This window comes from Hemitrygon akajei, chromosome 1, assembly GCF_048418815.1.
Source record: "Hemitrygon akajei chromosome 1, sHemAka1.3, whole genome shotgun sequence".
In the NCBI taxonomy this organism is placed as follows: Eukaryota; Metazoa; Chordata; class Chondrichthyes; order Myliobatiformes; family Dasyatidae; genus Hemitrygon; species Hemitrygon akajei.
In genome coordinates, this window is record NC_133124.1 from 18,475,847 (window position 1) to 18,503,215 (window position 27,369).

The 27,369-nt window shown below is 40.9% G+C and overlaps 1 protein-coding gene across 1 annotated transcript in view; it reads left to right on the forward strand.

Moving 5' to 3' along the window:
* csmd3b (CUB and Sushi multiple domains 3b) overlaps positions 1–27,369 on the forward strand; it is a 2,154,916-nt gene that overhangs the window by 1,007,969 nt on the left and 1,119,578 nt on the right. Inside the window, exon 5 of the mRNA XM_073038951.1 lies at positions 3,820–4,027. Within this exon, the coding sequence (XP_072895052.1) occupies positions 3,820–4,027 (208 nt within the window). The remainder of the gene's footprint in view (positions 1–3,819; positions 4,028–27,369) is intronic.

Below are 27,369 nucleotides of genomic sequence, written 5' to 3' on the forward strand. Positions count from 1 at the left end.
CATCATTTAAATGAGATAAGTTGGTTGGGATCAACTATGGATGTTGTATCCTAGCTGACTACAATACATTCAATCAATACACAAGCCAGGGCAGTACAATATGGAACACAAGCTGTATCATTGTTATAAATCAAAGGGGAAGCTGTGGTCACAGCAGTGGCCCCCATCAAAGCTGATGATTTATTTGGAAAGCAGCACAATTTTAAGCTGGAAGACTAAGCATGCCATACCAAGTGACATTATCACTTTGCTGTAAAGCTGCAACACAGTGTGATGCTAACTTAGTCAGCTCCATCATGGGCAGTGGCCTTTGTAGTATCCAGGTCATCTTCAAAGAGTGCAGTGCTGCTTCAAAAAGGTGCATCCCATCATTAAGGACCACCATCACCCAGGTCGTGCCCTGTTCTTATTGTCACCATCAGGTAGGAGGTACAGGAGCCCGAAGGCACACACTCAGCGATTCAGGAGCAGCTTCTTCCCTCTGCCATCTGATTTCTGACTGGACATTACATGAGCACTACTTACTACATTTTCATTTTTACTTTTGCACTATTCAAGTAAGTGATGTACACACGCACACCCAAATGCATTTAAGAATGATCCAGCATGACATGGGGTCTTCGGAATTACATTAAAAAATCAAAGCATATATCAGTTCTATTACAGAATCCATTCTGTTATGATTTATAATAGAAGCACCTCCTACTGGGAACTGAGACATTGACCCAGAAGAACCCCCATATTTTATATTTTGAGGTAGTGAACCATTTAGTGATTTAATAATAAAGCTTTATTATTGGTTGCTCTTGGGACACAGAATTTTGTTTATAGTTCATTATTTTTGCAGTTCTATCAATATCTTAGCAACAATAGAAGGTCATCCTTTCTACTGAAGGTCAGATTGCGGTTCTGTGGGGGAGAAAAAAAATCATAACTACCACAAAATAAGCCAGTATTGCACATTGTATTTCATCCTGCATGGCTACAAATTGCAGTTGCGACCTCTATCTTGTAATTAGATTTATGAATGAATTCTATTTTGTTGCTGATGAATGGATCTTCTGCTCTTTCCACTAAGACTGATGCAATACATGAAACAATTAAATTTCAGCTGCTGATTAAAGACATTGTCAATTGACATTAGTTATCAAAAACTATGTAATAGCAATAAAACAAGGTTATTCAATTGAGAATTATGCAACATTTGGACTGGTAGTGTTAAATATTAGAGACTGGAGATTTGAAGGCCCAATGCCTCCATATCTGGGAGTTTGGGCAAGAGAATGGGGGCTGGGGAATTAGCCCATCTCCATTCCTTCTGTAATCTACAGCCAATTCCTTTGTTTTTGCGACATTGAGAAAGAGGTTTTCTTGACACCACTGTGTCAGAGAGATGACTTCTTTCTGGGAGTCTGGGGAAAAGGACTGGAGGACCAGATATGGCCTATCTTAGGGTTGGAGGTCTCTTGTTTCTAAATAATATACATGTATATAAAAATGTCTTATCTTTGGCCATTTGCTTTAGTCCTAGCTCCTGAAAGGAATTCCAGTCAGACATTTTCCCTACAAATGCTATTTAAATCTACTGTGGTCTGGTCCATCTTTGTCAAATCTCCTTTCAATATTGTTTGTGCCAAGCAGGGTATTCCTGAATTTGGAGGTCTGTGTGTACATGAGAGGGGTAGGAGAGTGAGAAAAGGATTTGATTTACTATTGTTTTATTCTGATGTTGATGCTGCCACACATAGTGGCCACTTTATTAGGTACACCTGCTGGTTGATGCAAATATCTGATCAAACAATCATGTTGCAGCGACGCGATGCACAAAGGCTTGCAGACATGGTCAAGTAGTTCAATTGCTGTTCAGACAAATCATCAGAATGGGGAAGAAATGTGATTGTGGGAGGATTGTTGGTGCCTGAGGGGGTGGTTTGAGTATCTCAGAAACTGATGACCTCCTGGATTTTCTCACACGGCGGTCTCCAGAGTTTGCAGTGAGTGGGAGATAAATTTTAGAAGAAATCTAGTGAGCAGCCGTCCTGAGGCGAAAATGCCTTGTCAGAGGAGAATGGCCAGGATAGATCAAGCTGGCAGGAAGGTGACAGTAACTCAAATAACCATGTGATACAAAAGTGGTGAGCACCTCTGACTCCACCTCATGTCAAATCTTGAAGTGGATGAGGTACAGCAGCAGAGGAGTACTGACATACACCGAGTGGCCACTTCATTAGATCCAGGAGCTACCTAATAATTTGTCTACTGAATGCATGTTGCGTGTTGTGTTGAACATTGTCAGTATGCTATACTGGCACTTGAAAGTGAGATGACACTTGCTGCCCGCCCCCTGCACATCCTTGGGTGTGCTGATCGTTAACGCAAATGATGCACGTCACTGTATGTTTTGATGCATGTGTGAAAAATAAATCTGGATCTGAATATTTGCTGTTAAGGATGGTGCCTAGATAAGGTACAGATAGAATGGTCATGAGAATTACAGGGATGCAACGTTAACTCGTTGCAGAAGTCCAGAACTTAGGTAGGTTACACGGAGCAGAAACAAAAAACGGAGCATGATTAAATGTTTTTACTGAATTGCATTAGCCACGTATGCTCTGGGCTGCTTACAGTGTGGGAGTTAAGAGCTGTGCCCACTGAGTAAAAAGCAAGTGCACTCGCAAGTCTGCGCTACAAGAGAGTGCCTCCCGTGCATAGGAGGCCCCGTTGATTCACCATGTGATCAATCAGCCATTTGCATGCTTGCTATATTCTTGCAATTGATCCGACATACAGTTCACATTCAGCCTGTGATAACAGTTAGACCCTGTGATGCTCCTTTGGAGATTCCCCCTTCAAAACTGAATGACCAAAGTACTTCCACTAACAGGAAGGACTTTGAGAAATAAAGAGCTAATTATCAAGATCATCGTCAAGCGTATATCAGATGGTGGCTGTTCTATTTTTCAGCTGCTGCTGTGATTCAGCAATTCTTTGCTGCTTTCTGTTGTTGACGTGAGTTCCAATGGTTCCCAGAGTTTACAATGCCATGAGCCAAGAGTCATTTTGCTGGCCATGTTTCTGCACCAAGTCAGACAGGATAGAAAAACTAAACGGGGCAGGCGAGGGGAGACACTTAACAAGTCAAGCTGCATATTGTAGAATGAGCTAATGTTTTAAGATCCTTCATCAGAACGGTTATGTTGAAAAGTTTTGAACTTGACATGCTAACTCTGTGACTCAATATTAGATCACTTTCCATCCAGGGAAACTCTTCCTCTTCCTGAGATGCAGCTTTCAGCATTGTCTGTTTTTCTGCTAGATTTCCAACATGTGCAGTCACAGTCTGCCTGTGCCTTCATTCACACCCAGGACGTGGCCTCTTCTTATTGCCACCATCTGGGAAAAGGCACAGGAGCCTGAAGATGCACACTCAATGTTTCAGGAACAGCTTCTTCTCCTCCACCATCAGATTTCAGGATGGTCTATGAACCCTCTATCACACTATTTCATTACTTTTCTCTTTTTGTAATATTGATTGTTCATTTCCTGAAATAAAAACTGACTGAATTCCTCTAGCATTTTGAGTGTGTTGATTCAGTGTTTTCTCCCCTCCTTCAGCTTTAATCTTGCCTCCCCTCTCTGATTGGCTGCAATCTTATTGAATGATGGAGTAGCTTGGAAGGGTTTTATTTCTTATATTAATTGTTATGTTGCTTCGAGCACCTTTAATAGACTTTGATGTATTATTTGCATTATATGATTGTATCTTTGTTGTTGAATGTCAGAGCTCAAGCTAATAACCTATTTTCTTTTTCTACCCAGCTGAAGATGGCTGTGGGGGTACTCTGCAAGGATCCAGCGGCATCATTTCGAGTCCAAACTTCCCTGGCGAGTATTACAATAATGCGGACTGTACATGGACAATTGCTGCAGAGCTTGGGGACACCATCTCGCTCATTTTTACAGATTTTCAACTTGAAGAGAAGTATGATTATTTGGAAATTGAAGGATCAGAGCCCCCATCAATATGGTAAGTCCATATCATTTCCAAAATAAATGTCATTTGTATGTAAGTCACAATTCTGATTGCCATCGGAACATATTTGAGCACATCCATTTTGAAAAGAATGATTGAATTCAACATTTTTTAAGTTCACCTGATTTTTCCATGACTCAAAGGATAAATCTGTTTGTATTAGATAATCCTTAAAACGAAGTAAATGATCATTAGTCTATAAAACACAGTAGTTAATTAGTAAAAAATAAATCTATTCACACCAGCTGAAATGTTCAATTACAGCTTTATCATTTGGATCGGGTTTTAATTGGCTTCCTATGATATTTTGTTGGGATCTAATTAACTGATGAACATCAGTATAATTATTGTCAGAATACATGTCTTTAGTAACACCTCTTTAATACTGATGAATAACAAGTATTCCTATTATACACTGCTATGGTCCATCAATAATTATCAACTTGTGTATTTTACCAACAGTGTATGATGTATCCAGTAATCTAAGTGAATAACCAAAGCTGAACTTGTTACTGCTGTAATGCAACCCACCCAAACCCAATGCCTATTTCTCTCTAAGCAGTCATTGCTATTTGAGTCAGCCAATTTCAGTAAAATTCTTCAGATATCAAGGGTAATGTTCTTATTTTAATAGTTGCTTTAGATTGGACAAAATGTACCATCTCCACTAAGTTCTAAATACTGTGAAACTGCTTTTGCTCATCCATAAAAAATTGTTCAACTCTTACATCCTTCTTCATGCACACTTGATTTGTGTATTTGCTGTTATTTCTGATTAGCAATAGCGTGATTGCTTGAGTTGATTGTGATGTTTTTCTAAGGAATTGTCTATTGGTGGGTCCAAAGGAATTGTCTATAGCAGAGGCCGAATTGGGATCCACATTGTGACAGAGAGCAATGTGCATTCACTCAGACACCAACATTTCCTTGTCATTCTGCTGTTGTTGCTGTGAGTGTACACACTTCAATGTCTTCCCCGGTATATTCTCATAACTGTTTACCCCCAGCATGGCTACATACATTCGGAGTCAGGCACCAAATTCTAGCTTAATTTAATTCTTTATTTGTACTTACTTACTGTCCATTACACTGCTGGTGTTTAGGGCAGCGAGGAAGGTCCTCCATCTCTCTCTGTAGAGAAGGATTCTTCATTGCTGTTTCTGTAACAGTTTTGTTTTACCAGTCAGTGTTGAACCACTCTTAGTCTTGCCTCTGCACCCTTTGACCAGTTTGGCATGGGTGACCCTACCAAGAGTCAATGCACAAGACCCTGATTCCAGCTAACATAAGCTCTCCAGATCGAGGATTGCAAGCCTCCAAAACCCACGACAAGTTTGTGGTCCTCTTGGAGGACTCTTTATTTGTATTGTGTTGAGCATTCTGTTATTTTACACCATTGTTTCCAACAGTCCTACGACATTTGCTGGATACTAAACCAAACCAATGCACTCAGGTTGGCTTTATGGTGCCTTTCCCACTGTACCCAGTGGAATATTCAATTTCTTTAATGATAGGGATGTGTAAATCTCTATATATTGTTTGTATACTTCTGTTTCTTTTGTAATATGATTGTAACTACATCATGGGGGGCATCATATTTTAATTCATGTGTAGTCTTGAGTTAACTTCGTTGTTAATTAAAGATGGTACATCCTAGTACCTAATAAAAGGAGTTCATCACCCTCAGTATGAGAGAGAGTTAAAGGCTGCCAGGAGTTCACATTGAACAAGAATATGTACGGAGCTATGATTGTGTTATTATGTTGATATCATTTTGTAAACATTGGAATTCTTCTCTTCACTGTTCTTGCTAATTTTTGTGAGGTTAATTTTTGATGCACTTAAGAAGTGACTAAAGTGCAAAGTGACCCCAGCCACTTTTTCTTTGACTATAATCCACGGATCCAACACATATATTCTGGTGCAGTGTGAGCAAGGGTAAGGAGTGGCTGTGGTTAGTAGTCGGGTCTTTTGGTTGTGCAGTCTCTCTTTCTGCATCTGCCGTTTGTTCTCTGCGGCATAGCAGAGGTTGTTCTCATGTAGCGCAGCCCCCTCTTGCCCCCTCTCGAGTGCAATGTCTTCCCAGTTTTTAGATGTAGCGCTTGGAAGGAATGTTTTAATGTTTATATGTAATTTTTAAAATGGTAATATCTAAAGAAATGTACTTCTGAGTGTACCACTGTAAGCAGCATGGATTTATAATACATCTTTATTGAAACAACATTAATTTAAATTTAACACATTGCCTCATAAGATGATAATCACTGATTATCAAAGGGCTGGTGAAAGAGATATGCAGGGAGATTTAGGAAATTGGTTGCAGAGTCACAGTATCTGAGGGCATGGATACTATTTTCATTTTATTTAATGAAATTTTATTACGGTCAGTACAAACATAACAAAAAGCATCATTTTCAACGATGATTTCATAACAATGATTTCATAAGACAAAATTAAATAATAAAAATCTTTAAAACAGACTGAAAGGGTGTAGGCTGAAGCTACAGCTTATTACGCCCACCCCTCTTACTTACACAAAAACATATTTGGCGTCAATCATCACACCAAAACAAAAATGGTTCATAATCTTTTAACACAAAATCCAATTCCAAGTATCATTTATTTACATTACTCCCATTCATTTTTAATCATGTATTTTATATTTGTTCATTAAATTATTTTTAAATAATTTTTTAAACTTAAGTGTGATGCATGTTTTTAAATAGTCACTACAACTGTTCCATAGATTCACCCCTCTGACTGAAATACAATGATTTTTTACATTTGTTCTTATCCTTTGTTTTTGAAATATACTTGTTCCTCTACCGGCATGATGATTAAATTTGGGAACAATCACAGGGCAGTTATTGGTGGAATCCAGAAATCTGATAGATAAGGTTTGATCAAAATTCCATAAATAGAAAGAGTCCAAGGCCTAGGATTATAAAGCTAAAACTCATACTTGGCTAATCCTGAAACTAATGTATTCTAATATAGGTAGATGTAACATGATGTCGTTGGAACAGGGTTTTGGTGACTTCAAATTAACAGACATTGGGAGTTTGAAGACAAGTCCAGAGTATGTTGCATTTGTCAAGTACAGATATATGAAAGGCATGGATGAGTGTTCGAACAGGAGTCATTGAGGCAGGAGCAAATTCCAGTAATGCTCTGGAGCAAGAGATTAGTAATTTCAATAATGCCATGAATCTGTGGTTTGATCTACTTCCTCTGGGTTAAGTTTATCACTAAGGCTGTAAAAAGTGGCACCCCACTTCAGATTATTGCTAGGGAGAGAATGGGGTCAGTGATTTGGGCAAATGCTTCAGAGAAATTTCTTTTCATATTAAAGAACCATACCTATTGCTCTTTAATAAGGGAACTAAGGCAGAAAGCTGGATGACTGAATGTTTCATGAAAATAGAATGGGGGGAAGCCTCTTCTTCAGTCCTTTATCTTTTCTACCTATCATCTCTCAGTCTCTTCCTTCACTCTCCATCCTCCCCCACCACCTGGCTTCACTTATCACCTTCCAGCTTGTACTCCTTCCCTCCACCCACCTTAATATTCTGGCTCTTCCCTGCCCAACCCCCTTTATTTCCATTCCTGATGAAGGGTTTTGGCCTGAAGCATCACCTGTATATTCCTCTCTATAGATGCTGCCTGGCCTTCTGAGTTCCTCCAGCATTTTATGTGGAGCATTCCAGAGCGAGAAGGAAATGGGTACTGTGTAAATGTTAGGCTTAGCAAAATTTTTATAGAAACTAGTGAAAGACACAAGTTTGGTGCCAAAGTTCAGGGAAGACTGGATGAAGGGAGGAAGCATCAGCACAACTGAAGAGATAGTTTCAACCTTTGTGACAAAGACAACTGTTTGACGAAAGGTCTCGGCCCGAAACGTCGATGTACTTCTTTCTATTGATGCTGCCTGGCCTGCTGCGTTCCACCAGCAGTTTGTGTATGTTGCTTGTATTTCCAGCATCTGCAGATTTCCTCTTGTTTGCAACTGTTATGTTTTGTAACTTAAAAACATTAAACTAATTTCAAGAAAAAGACAGGAGCAGGAGCCAGACGCACACATATGTGGTAGAATCATGACGTATACAATTCATTAATTTTTACATATATTTCTTAATAAATTATTGTAACATATGAGAATGCTTAATCAAACAATATATTTATAATATTGCACATATACCACTGAAATATCTAATACACAATGCTCCTCCCTGCTTAGCTATAAACTCAATAGAGAATGCATCTGAACTATATACACAGTACATTATATGATAAACTACTATATAGACATCCACAGAATGGTAAATTTTAAATTGTTCCATTCAGGCCTAAATATTTAATCATTGTGGAGGCTTTCTTACTCTTGTGCATTAACGTCTTTCCTGACAAGGAAAGATCTGCTCACTTTCCTCACTCTGCTTGGCAGGTGAGGCTTCTGACTATGAAACAGTGGCAGGTTGTGGGGCCTCCTCTTTGGCAGTTGTAGGAGTTGACTCTGAGACTGCAGCAAATGGCTCTGGACACCTGTCTTCTTATTCTCTTAGCTTTTCTCTCTAGATCTACTTTGAACCCTGCTTCTCTCCTGGTTCCGCTTCTTTCTGTATCTTTATCGCTTCTCTGTTTTTCAACTTCTTGTCTTTATAACCATATAACAATTACAGCACGGAAACAGGCCATCTCAGCTCTTCTAGTCCATGCCGAACACTTCCTCTCACCTAATCCCACCGACCTGCATTCAACCCATAACCCTCCATTCCTTTCCTGTCCATAACATAACCATATTTCTTTATTTTTCTTCTTCTAATTACTTTATGAGTATGTCAGAATTTGCTAATTTCTCAAGAAATTAAGTCATGTGTTTCCTCTTCCATTTCCATAGCACTAATGTCACCCTCTTCTATCTTTTCTATTTTCTTCCTTCTAAGATGTCCATCTTGATCTTGGACAGGTACATTTAGTTCACTGGAGTATTCTCTTGTTAATCCTTCTATTGCTCCCTTTACAATATGATCTCTCCTCTTAGTTTCCATATTGTCAACATCATCTGAGAAATCCTCTATTTTTATATCTCCATTGACTCTTTTCCTGGCCTTCCATTCATCCTGCTGGCCTTTGGTCTTTGCATCTAATTTTACAAGCAGCTTTTTGTTTCCCACTTGAAGTTCATGCAGTAATCTTAATGAACAGCGTAGATTCTGCTTCCTTTATACTCACAAAATCTGAATGCTTGCAACTTTTTTGAAGCTCCTTAAATTGACTTCCATCTTAAAACCAAGCCACATTTCACAAGTAACTGCATGATTAACGTATCAGAGGCTTTCTCGGATATGCTACCAACAAAAGCTATTGTACTTGGACCACCGCTTTCGCACTTTCACTATTCTTCTGAGCAGCATCATCCTTCCTTGGTCCAATATGCTTTCCAACCAGAGACACAAATGTCGGCACCAATGCCCATTTGTCCTATTTTGGGCAATGGTGCATTGTGTTCAGCATGGCAATAGTTGTGGTTCAGTGCCTTTCCTATTCGCTTTCATTGGACTCTGTTTACAGGGGACATAGCAAGCAAATAGCGGATGGATCTTCAATCAAGTTGTAGTTGTCTCAGTCAATCACAACCCCACAATGCTGGCCCTCCTCGTTTTACCACATGCAAACCCAAAGTGGATTGTTGGTTGTTGTATTTCACTGTTACAAAGTCATTCCCACAGGAGTTATCTTTTCTCCAGTATAAGTTCTGCAGGCTTCAGTGTAGTATCTTTCAAGTGCCATTCTAACTCATATTGTGGAATGACTGAAACTGTTGAGCCAGTGTCCAATTCCATTTGTAATTCACTTCTGGTATTAGTCATATTTTCTGTTTATTATTTCTTTTCACATTGTAAATCTCGAGGGTACCCAATCATGTGTCACTCTCATCATTATCACATTTTTTTCATCAACAGTATCCAGATTAGTGCTCTTTTTGAAACTGCAACTTGACTTTTTAGCTTTTTCTCTACACAATGCTGACCATTTATTTTTGTCTGCCCAACATGCTTCCTTTGTGGGTGTCCTACTTTGCTGTATTTTCTGCAGATTTCACCTGTGAGACCCTGCTTCAATGGTAACACAACTTGTCTAACCAGTCAATTTCTGCTTAGATGCTGCAATTTTGTTCACACTGACCTTCATTCCTGACTGCAACTCAATTGTGCCTCTGTCGTCTGCTTCCATTGATACAGCTATTTCAACTGTCCTTTTAAATGTAAATTGTGGTTCAGTTAGGAGCTGTTCTTGAATAATTCCTTTTAAGACTCCAAAAACTAACGATCCTTCTGTGCATCATTAAACCCATTAGCGAAATGACAAATGCTCAGACAACTTCTTTAATTCAACCTCATATGCTGAAATGGACTCCCCTTCCTTTTGATTCTGCTTATGAAACATAAAGCATTTTGCAATCAATAATGGTTTTCAGTTCTGTGTGCATACATCTACTGATGTTTCTGGACACATCATCAGTAATGTTCCTGGAATCATCGGGTGTTTTGGGTCTTTCAACATCATACACCCTTCTCCAGCTGACCCAGCCAGGGCTGATCAGACCCCAGCTTGTGTCCAGATGGCTAGCTACACATGACTCCATGGCTCCCCTCTCTTGAGCCACAGCCATCTTGAGGCCCTCTCTGCCGCATCGGTGGTACTGCGGATGGCTCTCCTCTTCTTCTCTCCCTCAATGCCCAAATTGCTGAAGGCTCTGGCTAAGGAACGGGCTGCAAATCCCCTCCAACCAACTTCCACTGGGAGATACCTCGCTCTCCATCCAGCCTGCTGGCAGTTGCTGACCAGTCCTGCGTACTTATATAGCTTCCTTGCAAAAGCCTCTTCCAAATGATCTTCCCATGGGACTGTCAGCTCCAGCATCACCACCTGCTTGGTAGACTCAGACACAAGGACAATGTCTGGTCGCAGGGTGGTGGCTGTGGTATGGTCGGGGAACCTCAGCTGCCAGTCTCTTGCAGAGGTCAGGATACCTGCCGATGTTCTCTTGACGGGTATTGGCTGCTCCCCAGCTCCAAAGGCAATGGTCAGCTTGGAGGGTCAGGACCACTTCGCCCACTCCACTCCTGGGCTGATAGCTTCAGCGATGGTCTTCAGGACCTGATCATGCCTCCATTGGTACTGTCACTCACCAAGTGCCCTTGTGCAGCTGCTGAGGATGTGCTCCAGGGTTCCTCGCTTGGGACACAGTGGGCACGCTGATGACTCTGCTTTGCCCCATGTTTGCAGGTTTGATGGGCTTGGAAGCACATCTAAATGTTCCTGTATTACTTTCATGATATCAGCAAATTTCACTTTGGTTGGTTTGGTTGGAGCCATCAAACTTCTAAGCAAACTGTATGCCTTTAAACCCAATGCACTTGTTCCTCATTAGCTATTGTGTTTTTTAAAAAATACTGCACAATCTATTCGGTATAAAAAATCCAGTTATTTTTTGTGTAATCTAATACGTCAATCCTTTCAATGTAGCCAGCATTTCTGTTTTTCTTTAAGATTTATTATCACCTGTTTATGAACCCATGAATCATCCATTTTCTGCCATTTTTTAAACTTGAGCACAGACTGTGCTGCTTTCTTTAACTCAGCCATACCTTGCTGCTGTTTTTTTTAATATCTCAAATGTCTCACTGCACCTCAATAGGTTAGTAGCTATCTCAGGTTCAGTTTAAAAGAGCCTCATCACCACTATTGTGTTTTCTAACTTCAAAATATTGAACTAATTGCAAGAAAAAGATGGGAACCAAAGAGATGCAAGTTTGTTCTTTACATGTGGTAGTGTCATAGAGTATGCAATTCACTTATTTTTACATATAATCCATAATAGACTATTTGAATGACCAAGAATGCCTAATCAAAGAATATATTTACAATATTACTCAAATACTACTGAAATACTAAACACACAACAACATCTATAAGTTCTTTGTCTTTGCTGGAAGATCTGAATGGAATGCTTTGTATACAATTGATTGCAACCAATAAGACTTGAAGTAGATGAGTGGCTTTGCTGTTGCCTTTAAGATATATGGAATATAAAAAGAATCAATAATTGTATGTTAAGAATAGGAAATAGCCACATAATTTTAGACTTAGATGATCAAACACTTTGCAGAGAAGCATGGCTTTCGGCCTTTAAACTGCCTCCTGTGAAAAGTAGTTTGTATTATCCAATTTGTAAAGTTGGATCAATGCCTGGATTTGATTTCACTAGAGATCAAAAAGAAACTTCACAGAATGCTACCCCTCTGAAAGTTGTACCTCGTATGGATATGTCAATTATTGCAGTTCTATGTTGAGGCTGTTGCCCTTGCAAATGGTTTGATACACAGTAATATTTTTTATTACATATCCTCTTCTATTCCTGATTGGCCAGACTGCAACTTGTGTTTTTCAATTGTTCTCTGTATATGAGAGATCGTTCTAGAAACCAAGCACCTAAATAACCTCAGCCAAAACATCCTTTCCTGTTCATTGACACTTCTTTCGAAGGAACACCAATAACTTACTGACTACTGTCATCAGGGATTCCAGCCTATAAAAATGCAAGAAGGCTTTTTCAGCTGAGGTTGGGTGAGATTAAAGCTAGAGGTCATGGGTTAAGGGTGAAATGTGAAATGCTTAATGGGAACATAAGGGGAAATTTCTTCACTCAGAAGGTGCAGAACATGTGGAACGATTTGACAGTGGAAGTGGTGGATACAGATTCAATTTCAACACTTTAGAGAAGTTTGGATAAGTACATGGGTGGAAGGGGTATGATACATTATGATCCGGGTATGGGTAGATGGAACTAGGCAGAAATAGTTCAGCAGGGACAAGATGAGCAGAAGGGCCTGTTCTGTGCTATACCACTCCATGACTCTATGAACTCATATTTCCAAGACTTGTCAGGTAAAGAAATTATATTTCAGGTGAAGTAATTGTAAAAAACATTGTATTAAAGTCAAAAATAACTAGAAACCAATTGGAAGTGGGTTATTTTGAAGTAAGCCTTGAAGGAGATGATACAAGGTAAGGTGTTTAGGGAGATCAGTTCACAACATGGAGCCAAGCCTGCAGGTTGGGAAGAGGGAGGGCATGCAACAAACACTGTTAATAGAGTACTGTGCAAAAGTCTTCAGCACATGGGTATGTACTGTAACTTGGGTGCCTAAGTCTTTTGCACAGCCCTGCGTTTGTCAAGGTGGAGGGGAGAGCAAGTTTGTTAACCTGGCGGGGGCAAAGGATGTTGGAAATGGTGAGAGTGGAGCACCACAGAAGGGATGTGGAACAAGTAGCAGAGAAGGAGTGATGGTTTGGGTGCAGACACACCCAGCCCTGAGACACTAGGCCAAGTCATTTGATTTCAAACATTTGGTTTATTGACCATTACAGAATGTCTCTCTCCTGTTTCCTGCTCCCTCCCCTCTCCCTTCCTCTTTACCCAAACATGATTCCCCTCTCCCTGGTCCCTTCCTACTCTCAATCTGCAATAGAGACCCATATCAGAGTCAGGTTTGTCATCACTCACAGATGTCATGAAATTTGCTTTTTTTGCAGCAGCAGCACAGAGCAATATGTAAAATTATTACAGTACTGTTTAAAAAGTCTGAAGCCACCTGGCTATGTATATATGTGTGTCTATGACTTTTATACAGTTCTGTATATAGCTAATATATGACATTATATAGTTGATATACTGTATTAGTTAACATACTGCAAGTCCAGTTCGTTGGTTCATTGCTGAGACTGATAGCCGGAGAACTGCATGGCCTGGTTGTTGTGAGGAACAGGCCCTCGTGTCACAGCATCACCTGTTTCAGATGCTGGAGGCAGTGTTGGACAGCGGTCCCCAACCCCCGGGCCACGGACCGATACCAGGCGGCAAATCATGTGGGGTGCAGCGGTAGCCGGGACATACCTAGCACATCTTTAAGAAAAAAAGCCAAAATACGCAATCGGCAATCACCTCTGATCTGGGCCGACATTTACGTGCCAGGTGGCACCTGATTAATTAGCTTGTTTATTTTGGCTTTTTTCTTAAAGACGTGCTGAGTGCGTTCCACCTACCGTTGCACTCATAGACACCGCCTATGCTTCGGTGTCGGTCCGGGCTCCAGAGGTTGAGGACTTCTGGTGTAGGAGAGAACAGAGCCACAGCGAGCTTGCAGAGAATCCTTGTTGGGGTGAGTGCTGGCTCCTCCCAATGGTGCTGCTCTCCAGTGTTCGTTCCCAGGAAGAGAAGTTAAACTGCATTTGCAGCAGCTGAAGCAGCTTAGGACAAGCTGATTTAGCTGCAGCTGAACCTTGGCAAGATAAGGAACTTGTCTCCAGGGTAACATCCATGCCCTATCAGTCTTCTAACCATGCCACTCAGTGATTTGTGCCAATATTATTTTTTATGACTGTATCTCCTGTCATACCAATATGTGCTGTGTGCTGTTTGTGACTGTATGTACTGTGTCTTGCACCTTAGTCCCAGAGGAATATTGCTGGGCTCATCTGTATACATGTGTATGGCTGAAGGTCAATTAAGCTTGAACAAACATAAACATATGATTGAAGTCTGAGTAGTTGGAATGGGAGTTCAAAAAAAAGTATATATACGAGGGCTGATTTATAAGTTTGTGGCCTAAGGTAGAAGGAGTCAATTTTAGCAAACCTAGCACATTTCTTTTTCAACATAGTCTCCTCCTACATTTACACACTTAGTCCAGTGGTCGTGGAGCATACGGATCTTGGACCTCCAGAAAGTGTCCACAGATGGGTGATTGATAAGTTTGTGGCCTAAGGTAGAAGGAGATGTGTTATGCAGCTCTTGTTACGTGCACATGCAGTAATCACTCTTTGAGTGATTATGTAAGAAGTTTGAAGTTACTAATCTCCTTCTTCCTTAGGCCATGGACTTATCAATCACCCCGATGTGTTATTAACTGATGATGTGCTAGGTTTTCTAAAATGGACTACATATAGATAGCTAGGGTGCCTAAGACTTTTTCACAGTACTGGTATTTGCCAATGTGGAGCTGAGGGCATGTTTGTAAATCTGGCAGGAATGTTGGGGTGTAGGGGTGGAATAGAGCACGATAGGTCCTGTATGTATGTCTGAAAGTTCCTGTAACAGACAGTAAATGGTGGATGTTCTTACCAAAGGGAAATAGTTGGATTCTAACACTGTAAAATTAAAAATCCTGAAAGATTGCAAAAAGCAACATTTCAGTGTTACAAATATAAATAAAAACATGCTTCTCCATAATTTTTCATTCCTTTATGTGATGGTCATCTTCCCAAAATACATAAAAAACTTATTTTCTCAAAAGAAAAATAGCATTTCTCCCTCCCCCACTTTGCAGAAAGGTCTTGGCTCAAAAATATTGACTTATTCTCCTCATGAATGCTGCCTGACTTGCTGAGTTCCTCTGGCATTTATGTGTGTTGCTCGAGATTTCCAGCATCTGCAGAATTTCTCTTGGATTTAAGAGGATTTGTGATTTCCATCAAAATAAAAATGCAGAATATCAAATGCAGTCTGGACTTACTCTAATTTTGGATTGGGTCTGCATGGGTAACGGAGCTCTCGAAATACATCACAACGTACAAAAAAGCTGGATGAACTCAGCAGGTAACTGATTGTAATTTTAATTGTAATGTTAAAATTGTACAAGGCATTGGTAAGGCCAAATTCGGAATATTGTGTACAGTTCTGGTCACCGAATTATAGGAAAGATATCAATAAATTAGAGAGAGTGCAGAGACGATTTACTAGGATGTTACCTGGGTTTCAGCACTTAAATTACAGAGAAAGGTTGAACAAGTTAGGTCTCTATTCATTGGAGCGTAGAAAGTTGAGGGGGGATTTGATCGAGGTATTTAAAATGTTGAGAGGGATAGATAGAGTTGACGTGAATAGGCTGTTTCCATTGAGAGTAGGGGAGATTCAAACGAGAGGACATGATTTGAGAGTTAGGGGGCAAAAGTTTAAGGGAAACACGAGGGGGTATTTCTTTACTCAGAGAGTGATAGCTGTGTGGAATGAGCTTCCTGTAGAAGTAGTAGAGGCCAGTTCAGTTGTGTCATTTAAGGTAAAGTTGGATAGGTATATGGACAGGAAAGGAGTGCAGGGTTATGGGCTGAGTGCGGGTAGGTGGGACTAGGTGAGATTAAGAGTTCGGCACGGACTAGGAGGGCCGGAATGGCCTGTTTCTGTGCTGTGATTGTTATATGGTTATATATGGTTATAGCAGGTCAGGCAGCATCCGTTGACTGCTTCTTTCAACAGATGCTGCCCGACCTGCTGAGTTCATCCAGCTTTTTTGAACGTCTCGATTTGACCACAGCATCTGCAATGTACTTTGTGTTCAAAATACATCACAACATGTACTTCAAAGGATCGTTTGAGGTGAAGTGGGAATCTTCTGGCTGTTACTTGGGAGTATTTCCTATCTGGAGAGAGCAAATTTCTCTGGCAAGGTTTCAGTAGTGGGAGGAAACGGAGATTCACAGGTTCCAATAATCAGGAGTTAATTTCAATTTGTCTCTGTGCAGCATCACTCAGTTAACATTTGTACAGCGTCTATTCTCAGTGAGGGGCCCTCAGTCAGTTATGGACCCTAAATGTCCTCAGCACAGATAAAGTGCAAATGACAAAGAATGCACAAAACAATATTTCTTTTAATTTTCCAACAAAGTTACAACAGAATACCAGGTACAACTTACACAGACATAGCACCCAACCTCTCGTGGTCTGTTGGAGGAGAATTATCAATTTGGAGTTGAAAGATAAAATTTATCAAATTGGACACAAGAGATCCTACAGCTGCTGGAAATCCTCAGTTACACAGCCAAGATGCTGGAAGAACTCAGCAGGTCAGGCAACATCCTTAGAGTGCAATAAACAGTCAATATTTCGGCCTTCACCAGGACTGGTTTAAAAAAGATATCAGATTGGATACCCTGCATATAGAGTACTGTCCAATAGTCTATAGCTGTACTGCCTAAGGCTTTTGCACAATACTGCATTTGTCAACGTGAAGCAGAAAATGAGTTTGTAAACCTCCTGGGAGCAAAGGGGAATAACTTGAGTGGAGTGCCACAGGAGGGATGTAGGACAGGTGGTGGAGAAGGAGTGCTGGGGTGGAGGGTGGCATGTGTAAAGACACACCTCACCTTGAGACACCAGGCAAGGTAATTTTATTCCAAACAATTGATTTATTGACCATTCCAGAATGTCTGTCTGGTGCTTCCTGTTCCCTCCCTTCTCCCTTCCCCTTTTTCCTACCGTGATTCTCCTCTCCCCGACCCTTCCCACTCTCAGTCCACAATAGAGACCCGTATCAGAATTAGGTTTATCGTCACTCACATATGCAGGAGTACAGTGCAAAACATAAAAATCACTGCAGTACTACGCAAAGTTCTTAGGAATCCCAACTATATATACTGTACGTGTCTAAAACTTCTGCACAGTAGTGCAGTTCAATTTATAATCACAGTGAAAGGACCCTTTGATCATCCAACTGAAATATTCTTGTGATTTTTTTGCATTTTTTCCATTCTGAACATGAAAAACATCTGTATTTTCATTGATGTCCAGCACTAAGGAGGAAAAGCATTCATGTGCAGATGTCAGGGCATAACAAAATCAGACATGTGGTGAAGATCACACACAAATAAATGCTTCCTTATCTCCACATACATAATAGGGTTTTCACAATATAGCCAGGGTTTCCTGAGTTCCTATTTTTCTGTTGGATAAACAGGTCATTTTGATTCTAAGTTTCCCTTTCCCTATTGTTGCTATGTGACAATATTTAAAATATCTACAGCTTTTTCCATGTTCTGCCTTCTTGTTAGCTTCTCTTTACAAGAGCTTAAGGATCCAAGTGTTTGAGAAAGGTTGAATCGGCTAGGGCTTTATCAGAATGAGTGGAAATATAATAGCGGTATAAAAAATAATGAGGGATATAGATCGAGTAAGTGCAAGCTTTTTTCACTGAGGGTGGGTGAGACTAGAACTAGAGGTCATGGGTTAAGGGTGAAAGGTGAAATGTTTAATAGGAACCTGAAGGAGAACTTCTTTATTAAGAAGATGGAAAGAGTTCAAGGTTTCAAGGCACATTTAATATCAGAGTATGCATACAGTATACAACCTGACATTTGCCCCCTTCACATAAACCCACAAAACAAAGAAAGTTGCTGCTGAAGTGGTGGATCAGGTTTGAATTCAACTTTTAAGAGAAATTTGGGTACTTCCATGGATGGGAGGAGAATGGACCTGGTGCAGGTCGATGGGACTAGGCAGATTAATAATTTGACCATAAGACATAGGAGCAGTAGTGGGTCATTTGGCTCACCAATCTGCCCTGCCCTTTTATCATGATTGGTTTATTATTTGCTCTCATCAAAAGACCAGAAGATTGTCACAGACTAGATGGGCCAAAGGGTCTGTTTCCCTGCTGTAGTGCTCTATAGCTCTTTGATTCTAGTTGTGAATAATCTCAGTTTCTCCAGTGTTTCCTTGTCACTTTACTCTTGAGGATCCAACTTTCTCAACTGTCCTGCGGGACACTGTGACTCAAAGTCCATCATGCGTCTTACTTGAAAATAATGTGTTCAGAATGTGTTCTAAATAAAGCATTGCAGAGTGTAATTGTGATGTTCACCGATGTGTGCATGTCACAATTCACATTAAATTTGCTTCATCTGTTGTACTGCCATCTTTCGTAATGTTGCAGAAATTAACTTTGAACCTCCTTGAACCTCTTTTAGATCATAGAACACGGCAGCACTTCCAACCCATGATCTTTTAACCTACTCTAAGATTAATATAACCCTTCCCTCCTGCATAGCTCACCATTTTTGTATCATCCATATGCCTATAAAAGAATATCTTAAATGATAAACACGAGAAACTCGGCAGATGCTGGAAATCCAAAGCAACAGCCATAAAATGCTGGATGAACTCAGCAGATCAGGCAGCATCTATAGAAGGAAACAAACAGTTGATGTTTCAAGTCAAGACCTTTCTTCAGGACTGGAAAGGAAGTGGGGAAGATGCCAGAGTAAAATGGCGGGGGTAGTGGAAGGAGGATAGCTGGAAGGTGATAGGTGAAGCCAAATGGAAGGAAAGGTCAAGGGCTAGAGAGGAAGGAATCTGATAGGTGTGGACAGTGGACCACAGGAGAAAGGGCAGAAGGAGGGGATCTGGGGGGAGTGATAGGCAAGTGAAAAGAGGGAAAAGGCCAAAGTGGGGAATAGAAAAAGAGAGGAATTATTTTTTTTACCAGAAGGAGAAATCAATATTCATGCCATTAGGTTGAAGGCTTCCCAGATGGAATATAAGGTGCTGTTCCTTCACCCTGCATGTGGTCTCATGTGGTCGCACAAGAGGAGGCCATGTACTGACATGTTGGAAATGCCCCTCATGTATCTACTACTACTATCATCCCTGGCAGAGTGTTCCACGCATTCACAACTTTCAGCGTAAAGATCTTACATTGGATATTCCCCCCCCCAATTCTTCCATTCACCTTAAATGTAAGCCGTGTGGTATTAGCCATTTCTGTCCTGGAAAAAATCTCTGGCTGTCCTCTCGATCTATGTCTCATATCATCTTGTACAAATCTATCAAGTCACCTTTCATCCTCCTAGTTATGATTCAATTTGAAGAGCAACATATACTATTCACTTCTTTGGAGTATGTTATACATTTGTTTCATAGTCATGCTTGTCACCTCCACTCTGTAGCTTTCCAGCCACGTTTTGGATTTCTTTACCATTCCTTCTCCCAGCATATTGCTGTGTTTGAATTGAGACGTCGAATCTAAAGTCTGTTGGAGCCTGTGATCTATAATTTGATGGTGAGTTTTTGGGCCAATTGACGAATCTGGCGGGTTTGCTGTCTCCAAGGGGGTTCAATGAGATATTGAGCAAAGTGTGTGGCCTGGAAGCCAAGAAGCTTAGAAACAGGGTGTGAGTCCATGATTGACTCTGGCAAAGGCATATTGGAAAGTGGAAGGCCTTCAAAAACAAAATTTTGAGAGTATTTTGCTTGTATGTGTCTGTTGGAATAAAAGATAAAGGTAGCAAGTGTAGGGAACCTTAGTTTTTAAGAGTTATTGAGGCCCTGGCTAAGAGAAAAAAGAAAATGCATTAGCATGTATTGGCAAGTAGGGACAAATTAGGTGGGAGACAAATCTGGGAATGCAAGAGAACACTTAAGAAAGAAATCAGGAAGGCTAAAAGAGGCATGATGTTGTTCTAGCAGACGAGGTGAAGGAGAATCCTAAGGAATTCTACAGATACATTAAGAGAAAAAGGATTGCTACGGACAAAAGTAGTCCTCTGGAAGATCAGAATGGTAATCCATGTGTCGACCCAAAGCAGATGCGGGACATCTTAAATGCATTCTTTGTATTTCCTCGAGAAATGGATATAGAGTCTATAGAAGTGAGGCAAAGCGGCATCAACTTCATGGATCCCATACAGATCGCAGAGGAGGAGGAGGTGTTTGAGGCAATTCAGGGTGGATAATTCCTCAGGGCCTAACAAGGTGTTCCTTTGGACCCTAAGGAGCCGAGTGCAGAAATTGCTGGGGCTCTAGCAGAGATATTCAAAACATCCTTAGCGACAGGAGACGTACCAGAGGAAAGGAGGATAGCCAATGTTATTCCACTTTAAAAAAAAAGGTTCTAAATAGAAATCAGGAAATTATAGGCCAGTGAGTCTGAAATCAGTTCTGGGAAAGTTATTGGATTGGATTTATAAGTAGTTCGATAAACATGGACTGATTAAGGATAGTCAGCATGGCTCTTGTGTGGCAGATCATGTCTAACCAATCTTATAGAATTGTTCACGGAAGTTAACAGGAAAGTAGATGAAGGCAAGGCAATGAATGGACTTTAGCAAGGCAATTGACAAGGTCCCACATGGGAGACTGGTCAAGAAAGTTCAGTCGATTGGCATTCAGTGTGAGAAAGTAAATTGGATTAGACATTGGCTTTGTGGGAGAAGCCAGAGAATGGTAGTAGAGGGTTGCCTCACTGACTGGAGGCCTGTGACTAGTGGTGTGCCACAGGGATTGGTGCTGGGTCTTTGTTGCTTGTTATCTACATCAGTGATCTGGATGATAATGTGGTTAACTGGATCAGCAAGTTTGTGGATGACACCAAGAGTGAGGTGTAGTGGACAGTGAGGAGGGCTATCATGCCTTTTAGGGGGATCTGCATCAGCTAGAAAAATGGGCTGTGAAATGGCAGATGGAATTTAATGCAAATAAGTACAAGGTTTTGCACTTTGATAGGAACAACCAAGGTAGGTCTTACACAAGGAACAGTAGGGTGGGAGAGGAATCTGGGAATACGGAGACATAATTTGTTGAAAGTGGTGGTACAGATAGATAGGGTCATAAAGAAAGCTTATGGCACGTTGGCCTTCATAAATCAATGTATTGAGGACAGAAGATGGGATGTTATGTTGAAGTTGTATAGGACTTTGGTGAGGCCTAATTTGGAGTATTATGTGCAGTTTTGGTCACCTACCTACAGGAAAGATGCAAACAAGTTTGAAAGAGTGCAGAAAAAATGTACAACAATGTTGCCGGGTCTGGAGGACCGGAGTTATAAGGAAATATTGAATAGGTTAGGACTGTATTCTTTAGAATGTAGAAGATTTGATCGAGGTATGCAAAATTATGAGGGGTATAGATAGGGTAAGTGTAAGCAGGTTAAGGGTAAAATGTGAGAAGTTTAAGGGGAGCATTTGGGGAAACATCTTCAACCAGAGGGTTGTGAGAGTGTGGTATGATCTGCCAGCGCATGTAGTGCATGCAAGCTTGATTTCATCATTTGAGAGAAGTTTAGATCGGTACGTGGGTAGTAGGGATATGGAGGGCTAGGTCCCACTGCAGGTCAATGGGAGTAGGCAGTTTAAGTGGTTTTGGCTTGCCCTTTGCTGCACTGTACTTCTCTATATGACTCTTTGATTCCATTTTTCACTGATCTCGCTGATTAGAGCCTCAAGGAAGATTGAAAAGGTTGAGGATGAGAGCAAAAGGCAAGTGGGTATTTATCACCATCTACCTGTGGGTGACCAGTTGCTCTCTCGTTCTCACTCACTGCTGCTGCAGGAAGGTCCCAACATTCAAATGGTCTCTCCCACTCTCTCTCCCTCTCCTTCCACCCCTCCACCCCTCCCTTGATGCTGCCAGAGGATGGTGCTGGAATCCTGGGTCTCGGGCAAGGTTTAATCAGTGTGGTTTGTGTACAGTATTGGACTCTATAGTTTATGTTATGATGTGTTTCTAGTTTCTGGTCACTCGTATTTTGTTGTTATTTGCACAGTTTTTGAATGGGACAGACTGGGTTTGCGGCCTGAAGTTAACAAACAACACCGCACTAGGTTGAGCTGAACTGAAAATGCCTGGACTGTTTTGACGACTTGTGGCTTGGGGTTTTATAATCTGTGTTTTTTGCTCTTCTTTTTGCCATTTGAGCGATTTGTTCTTTTGTTTTGCACGTTGCAGGGGTTGTGGTGGTGGTTGTTTTTCTCTGAACTTTTTTTTCTTTGTTTCCATACGACCATAAGACTTAGGAGCAGAATTAGGCCATTCGGCCCATAGAGTCTGATCCACCAATCATCTTGGCTGATCCTTTTTTCCCTCCTCAGCCCCTCTCTCCGGTTTCTCCTCAGCCTTCTCTCCGTAACCTTTGATGCCGTATCCAATCAACTTATCAAGCATTTCCTTAAGCACACCCAATAACTTGGCCTCCACAGCTGCCTGTGGTAATAAATTCCACAAATTCACCACCCTCTGGCTAAAGAAATTTCTCTATATCTCTGTTTTAAATGGACACCTCTCTATCCCTAGGCTGTGCCCTCCTGCCCTAGACACCCCCACCATGGGAAATATCCTTAAACATCCTTTCCACATCTACCCTGTCTGGGCCTTTCAACATTTGAAGGTTTCAATGAGAATCCCCCTCATCCTTTTAAATTCCAACAAGTACAGACCCAGGGCTGTCAAACATTCCTCGTATGATAACCCTTTCATTCCGGAATCATTTTTGTGAACCTCCTCTGAACCCTCTCCAATGCCAGCACATCTTTTCCTAGATGAGGAGCCAAAAACTGTTCACAATATTTAAGGTGAGGCATCACATCCCTGTTCTTGTACTCTGGACCTCTTGAAATTAATGCTCTCATTGCATTTGCCTTCCTCACCACTGACTCAATCTGGAAGTTAACCCTAGGGATGTTCTGCACAAGGACTCCTTTGCTTCTCAGATTTTTGGATTTTCTCCCCATTTAGAAAATAGTCTGCACATTTATTTCTACTACCGTAGCGCATAATCATGCATTTTCCAGCACTGGATTTCATTTGCTTTCTACAGCATAAAAATAAGATGAATCTCAGGATTGTGTAGTACATACATACTTTGATAATAAATGCACTTTGAATCTTGGATGACAAATGAAACAAGAAATATTGTGTGGGAGAGCATGGTGGCAGAAGGGGTGTACATGTGGAGTGGGGAGTCTTTTAGCAGCTCCAAGGATAAATTTGACACTTTCACTTGTCTCCTCAAGTATCTGCAGCGTGCTTGTTTTCAGTTAATTTCATACTTGTTCCATGGGTTTCACCTTGAAACCTTATCACTCAGTTTAATCAACAGCTTCCAGCCCAGAATTTTGCCAAAGGCTTTTTGAAACTGTGGTTTGTCTTATCATGTGACATTTCGCAGTCTGCTTGATACCTCTACATATAAATTACTCAGGCTTTATCAGGTCTTTAGAAACCTCTTTCATTGCAATTTAAAAGGTATTGCTAGACAGGTAATGCTTGTGATTTTATTTGCATGAATTACAATCGTGTGAGCTCTCTTTACTTGCCCAGAGGTATTGAGGCCCCTCCATTAGTTGAGGCTGACTAAGGATGTTGCATCCCAGCAAGATTCCTTCTAATTTGTAATGGCCAGTGTGCACAAAAATCTTGTGTTGAGCAATTATTTTTGCCATATGACAATTGCATTTTGCACACTGAATTTTATATATAGAGGTATTCATTTTAACAGCTGAAGAAACACTGTCAATAAGAACTTTGATCTCCTTTGGGTTTGATTGCTTTCGCTCTCATTCATCTGCACTCTCACAAAACCTATGTAGCAGGCCTGTAACGGGTAGCGAAGAACTTTCTCACTGGAGCTTTTGCACACCATCCATATGTGATTTGCTTGCTAAATGATGCTTTAAGAAGTCAAATTTTCAAGTATTACTCCACTTCTGCCCACTTGCAAATTCTCCAGCAACTTTTGCATCATGGCAATACATGCAGGTAACACCAGTCTCTGTGTTGTTTCTCATAGCTGCACGTTCCTGACCTCATGAGCTCTCGGTGTAACAGTTTCTTTTGTTTCATTTAGCCGTTCCGCTTTAAGTGAACTACTGGTTCTTTTGCACTTTGCGCCCTTTGCTTCTTTGGAATTCAGCATAGTGAATAATTTCTTCAATAATAACAGTATAAATAAGCCAGTTCTAGAGTCTGAAGACAAATCATCGCAAACTCCGCATTGTCAACACCGTTCACATCAGGAACAGGAAAAGGAAATGTGATTATGTACGATCCTGAAATATACTTACCATGCCAATGAGGTAGAGGGTGACAACCTTTTGTGTGCAGTTCAGACCATAAGACATAGGAGCAGAATTAGGCCATTCAGCCCATCCAGTCTGTTCCACCATTCAATCACGGCTGATCCTTTTTTTCTATCTCCTCCTTAACCCCAGTTCCTGGCCTTCTCCCCATAACCTCTAATGTTTAACCTCCTTTGTGTGTTAGTAGCAAAATATTTGAGCACGGGTACGTGCTTACCTTGGAGGGAACATTGCTCCCCAGCTATCTAGATGGTATTCAGGCTAGTGTGAAAGCCGGGGCAGTAGAATTTGGGGAGCAAGCTGTTGCCCAGGTAGCAGGTTCCCACTCTCCATTCAGCTGATGAATACAGAGGAATGGCAGAGTCTGATACAGTTTGGCACCAGTGGCATCGTAAGAGTTGCCAGTCAGCGTTGAACTCAGTGTAGGACTGCCTTAGAGGTTCCGTCTCCGGATTTTCCACCCAGGGTTTACTCCTAAAGCCTTCCCCCAGACTGAGTATAGCTGCAAGGCACTGGAGGTTTGAGGTCAGAGTTTTCCTTCTCCCAGGTGAGCTACCAACCATGGCTGATGAGCCCCATCTGCCTGAAGTGACTGATTTTAAGGCGTCAGTAAACCACCTTTGCCCCTTCTCCTGTCAGTAGAAACATCCGTTGTGCTTAGCAGCTAAGCCACTTGTGAAAGCCAGGAGCTGAACTTGGTTGCCAGTGGCTATTTTGGACACTACTGGGAGCTTTTCCCCATTACCACCCCCAGCTATGAGAACTTTAAGGAATCTGAGAGATATTACAGACATCATCATGATAAGAAGCTAGAATTAGATTTAACTTCCATATGCCAAGATATGTTAAAATAGAAGCAAAACAGCTGTTCCCACTTGAACAAGATACAAAAATATTCGGCTATGGGCTGTCATGTTCCCAGAGACTGTAACAACTTGCCAAGTATTTTTATTCTTTCGACCGCAAATGAATATTTTAATTCTTAATGAAATTAGGAGGTGGGATTCACTAAAATTCCAGTGCTTGTGGTCCGGTAGTTTGCTGATTCTATTGTTCAAAGTTCAATGTAAATTTACTATCAAATTACGTATGTGTCTCTGAATGCTGCCCTGTGATCCATATTCTTGCAGGCATTCACAGGAGACCAAATAAATACAATAGAATCTGTGAAAAACTACACACACAAAGACTGACAAGCAACTACTGTGCAAAAGAAGACAAGCTGTTTGATGTTGAGGTGTTTGTTGAGCTTGGCAATTAACTTGCAAGCTTGGAGTTCTTTGCCAAACTCTGTGAACACCACATCAAATGCCTCCCACCTGACCTCCCAGCATTCACCACCATCCTTAAGACAAATTGTGCAGATATTTAGAACAAACAATAATAAATAAATATATGAGAGTGATACTGAGAATAGTATTGGATCAGGAAAAAAAAGAATCATCTGAATATTGATAATAGGTAAGTTTTGAAAACTATGATGTGGGACAGGGCAAACACTTTTTTTTTAAATCCTGGTTTGATTGAGGACAAGTGGCATGGATTGAGAAAGAAAACTAGCTACTGCCTCTTCACTAATCCACTCACATGACTACATTCCTTAAATTGATTTGAATTCCCTTTGCTGTTAAACTACTTACCTAAATTGCATCATCCAATTTTAATGATGTACTTTGTGCTTGTCCAGTTCATCCAGTACAGATGAGTGTCCTGCAATGTAAACAACTGATCATCGCCATTTCAGCATGTCCATCCGTCTGCATTTGAAAGCTTCTCTCTTGCCAATGCCATTACTTTAAATTCTCCATAGTTTTATGTATCCTTTTCCTCAGGGGCATTGATGTCAGTCCATTACAAGCAAGGACTGTTCCTTGGGTTGTAACATTGGTTAGCAACGTGTCCTGTGTGACACCATGAAACATACAAAAGGCGTATTTAAGCCGGTCCCTGCTGACTGCCGCAGTCAAAGGCTTTAGGAAGGTGCATAAAGGCCATTTTAAATCATTTTTGCCACTACTTACATTATTCTTGGCATTTTTGCAAAATGAAGTTTGTGTCCACTCTGCAGCAAAATGAATGTAATCCACACAGTAATTCAAATAGCAGACCTTCCGTAATTGGGGATACAGCACAACACAACCGTGGTAACAGTTTTCTATATTGCAGAAAACCCTCTCTATGGATGATCTTTCCTCCTTTCCTGAGTGTGGTAAACCATGTATACCTGTCTGGACATGTCCCTCTGCTGACTGCTCCTGTGGCTCCTCCCACAGACCCCTGTATAAAGGTGATTGGGGCACTGTTCCTCCCTCAGTCTGCAACATGGTCGTGCTCCGTTTTCGCTGTTAGTAAAAGCCTATCGTTCACTTCCAGTCTCCTAGAGTTATTGATAGTGCATCACTGAGGATGGTTAAGATTGCAACACCTCAATGTTTACCTTTGGAACCTTCTCTCCTGTAGCTGGACAATCAGAATCACGTTGATTATCACTGGCATATGTGGTGAAATTTGTTGTTTTGCTGTAGAAGGAAATGCAATGTATAAACATTGCTGTAAGTTTGACAAACAAGTAAATAGCACAATAAAAAAAAAGAAATATTGAGATGGTGTTCATAGACTGTTAAAAAAAAATGATGTTGGAGAGTATG